Source organism: Neovison vison, chromosome 13 (genome assembly GCF_020171115.1).
Source record: "Neovison vison isolate M4711 chromosome 13, ASM_NN_V1, whole genome shotgun sequence".
Lineage (NCBI taxonomy): Eukaryota > Metazoa > Chordata > Mammalia > Carnivora > Mustelidae > Neogale > Neogale vison.
Window position 1 is genome coordinate 73,977,881 of NC_058103.1, and position 1,646 is coordinate 73,979,526.

At 44.8% G+C, this 1,646-nt stretch overlaps 1 gene segment (V, D, J or C); it reads right to left on the reverse strand.

The window, feature by feature from the left end:
* Nucleotides 1-568: 568 nt before the first annotated feature.
* On the reverse strand, nt 569-1,321 carry LOC122893315. The segment is given in 2 exon segments: nt 569-1,010; nt 1,270-1,321. Coding segments are annotated over 2 exon segments (345 nt in total).
* Nucleotides 1,322-1,646: the final 325 nt, after the last annotated feature.

Below are 1,646 nucleotides of genomic sequence, written 5' to 3' on the forward strand. Positions count from 1 at the left end.
CTGCAAGATGAGCTCTGCCACAAGGACTGAATATAATCTGTTTCTTTTTGAAGCTACATCAGAGCTGAGGGGCAAACTGGGTGTGGCTGAGGCGGTGGGCAGTGTGAACAGGTGAGGCCATGTTGTTGAAGTGAGGGACGGTCTGAGACTGGATTAGAACCCTCTTTATTATCTACATATGCATCCATTTGTGTATCTCTATGCTTACAATATAAACTTGGGAAAAACCACTGCCCCTGACTCCTCCCAGTGTGACAATATTGCTCACAGTACAGTCCTAAAATGCCACAAGGAATCTAAATGACTCAGATTTTTTTCTATTAACAAGCTAAATGAGTAGAAGAAGGGAGAAAGTTTCCTTGGAGCAATAAAGTCACCAGATCTGTGCACAGTGATTGCAAAAATCACTGAACTTCATGCCATCCTTATCCCAAGCTGAGGTTTCTACCTACTAGAAAGCAATTACCAAGACAAAAAGTCAAATTGAACTTGGAAATAAAGGTAGAACTTCTCCCACTCTCACTCCAGAACGTTTCGTTTTTGGGGGGTTTTTTGTTTTTTTGTTTTTTTCTTTTTTTTTTTTTTGCGATGAGACTACTGCCTCTTCTTCAAGCCTCTCATCTTGGCAAATGCCCCAGCACTGCTCAGGAGCCCTGTGTTGGCAGAGCACCTGCGGCCTGGCGGCAGGTTTGGGGACACCCTGCAGAGGCCTGGAGATCACAGTGCATCTGCTGCACACAGGTAGGTGCCTGAGTGGCTGGGCTGGGCGGCTCTGATATGCAGAGAACTCTGCTGTTTTTTATCATCCAATGTGGCAGTGATTTCTTCGTGATTCTTTTCTTCCCCATTTTTCCACAATATCATCAAGGAGATTAGACCTTTGCTCTTCTTTTGTCTGTACCAGTGTAGGGCATACACAGGCTTTGATGAGCTGCAGTTTATGGTGAAATCTTCTCCCTCTTGGACGATCAGAGACTGTGGACTCTGCTCTAGTCCTTGACTACTGACCCCTGTTCAAAAAGACAGTGAAAAGAAAATGTAGGTGGCCACATCAGATCTTCATGCTCATAGAAGGGATGGGTTTTCTCTGCCCACCCCAGCCCCCCTTCAGTTCTTCTGGGGCAGCAACACTATCACAACAACATAGAATATTGTCTATCTTTTCAGCATGTATCTGGCTCTCAGATGGGCAGGGCAGAAGATGACTCAGTCCTTGACCCCAGGGACTGTCAACAACCCCTAACTCTCCTAGACTGACCCCATACTTACAGGCGACCTGCAACTCTAATATCCCTATGAGTACTTGCAGGAGAGTCTCCATCCTCTGGTTCCTCAGGAGACAGCCCAGTTGGGTGTTCTCGAATGAGCTTCCCTAGCAAGGGTTACTTGAGCTCAGTGGGGTCTCACTGGTGTAGAACGCTGCACCAATCAGAAATACCAGACCTGCTTTCCAGTTCCTCCAACACTGCAAACCTGAACTCAAATTTTTTTTTTTAACACTGCCACCTTTTGGCCAGATTGAGAAATACTGAATAATGGATGACTTCTAGAATTAATTTATACAGACAGATGAGGTACATTTATTTATTGCAATGAGTATGGTGTTTATTATTGGATATCAAAAATACCTTGCCACTTTTGCATGT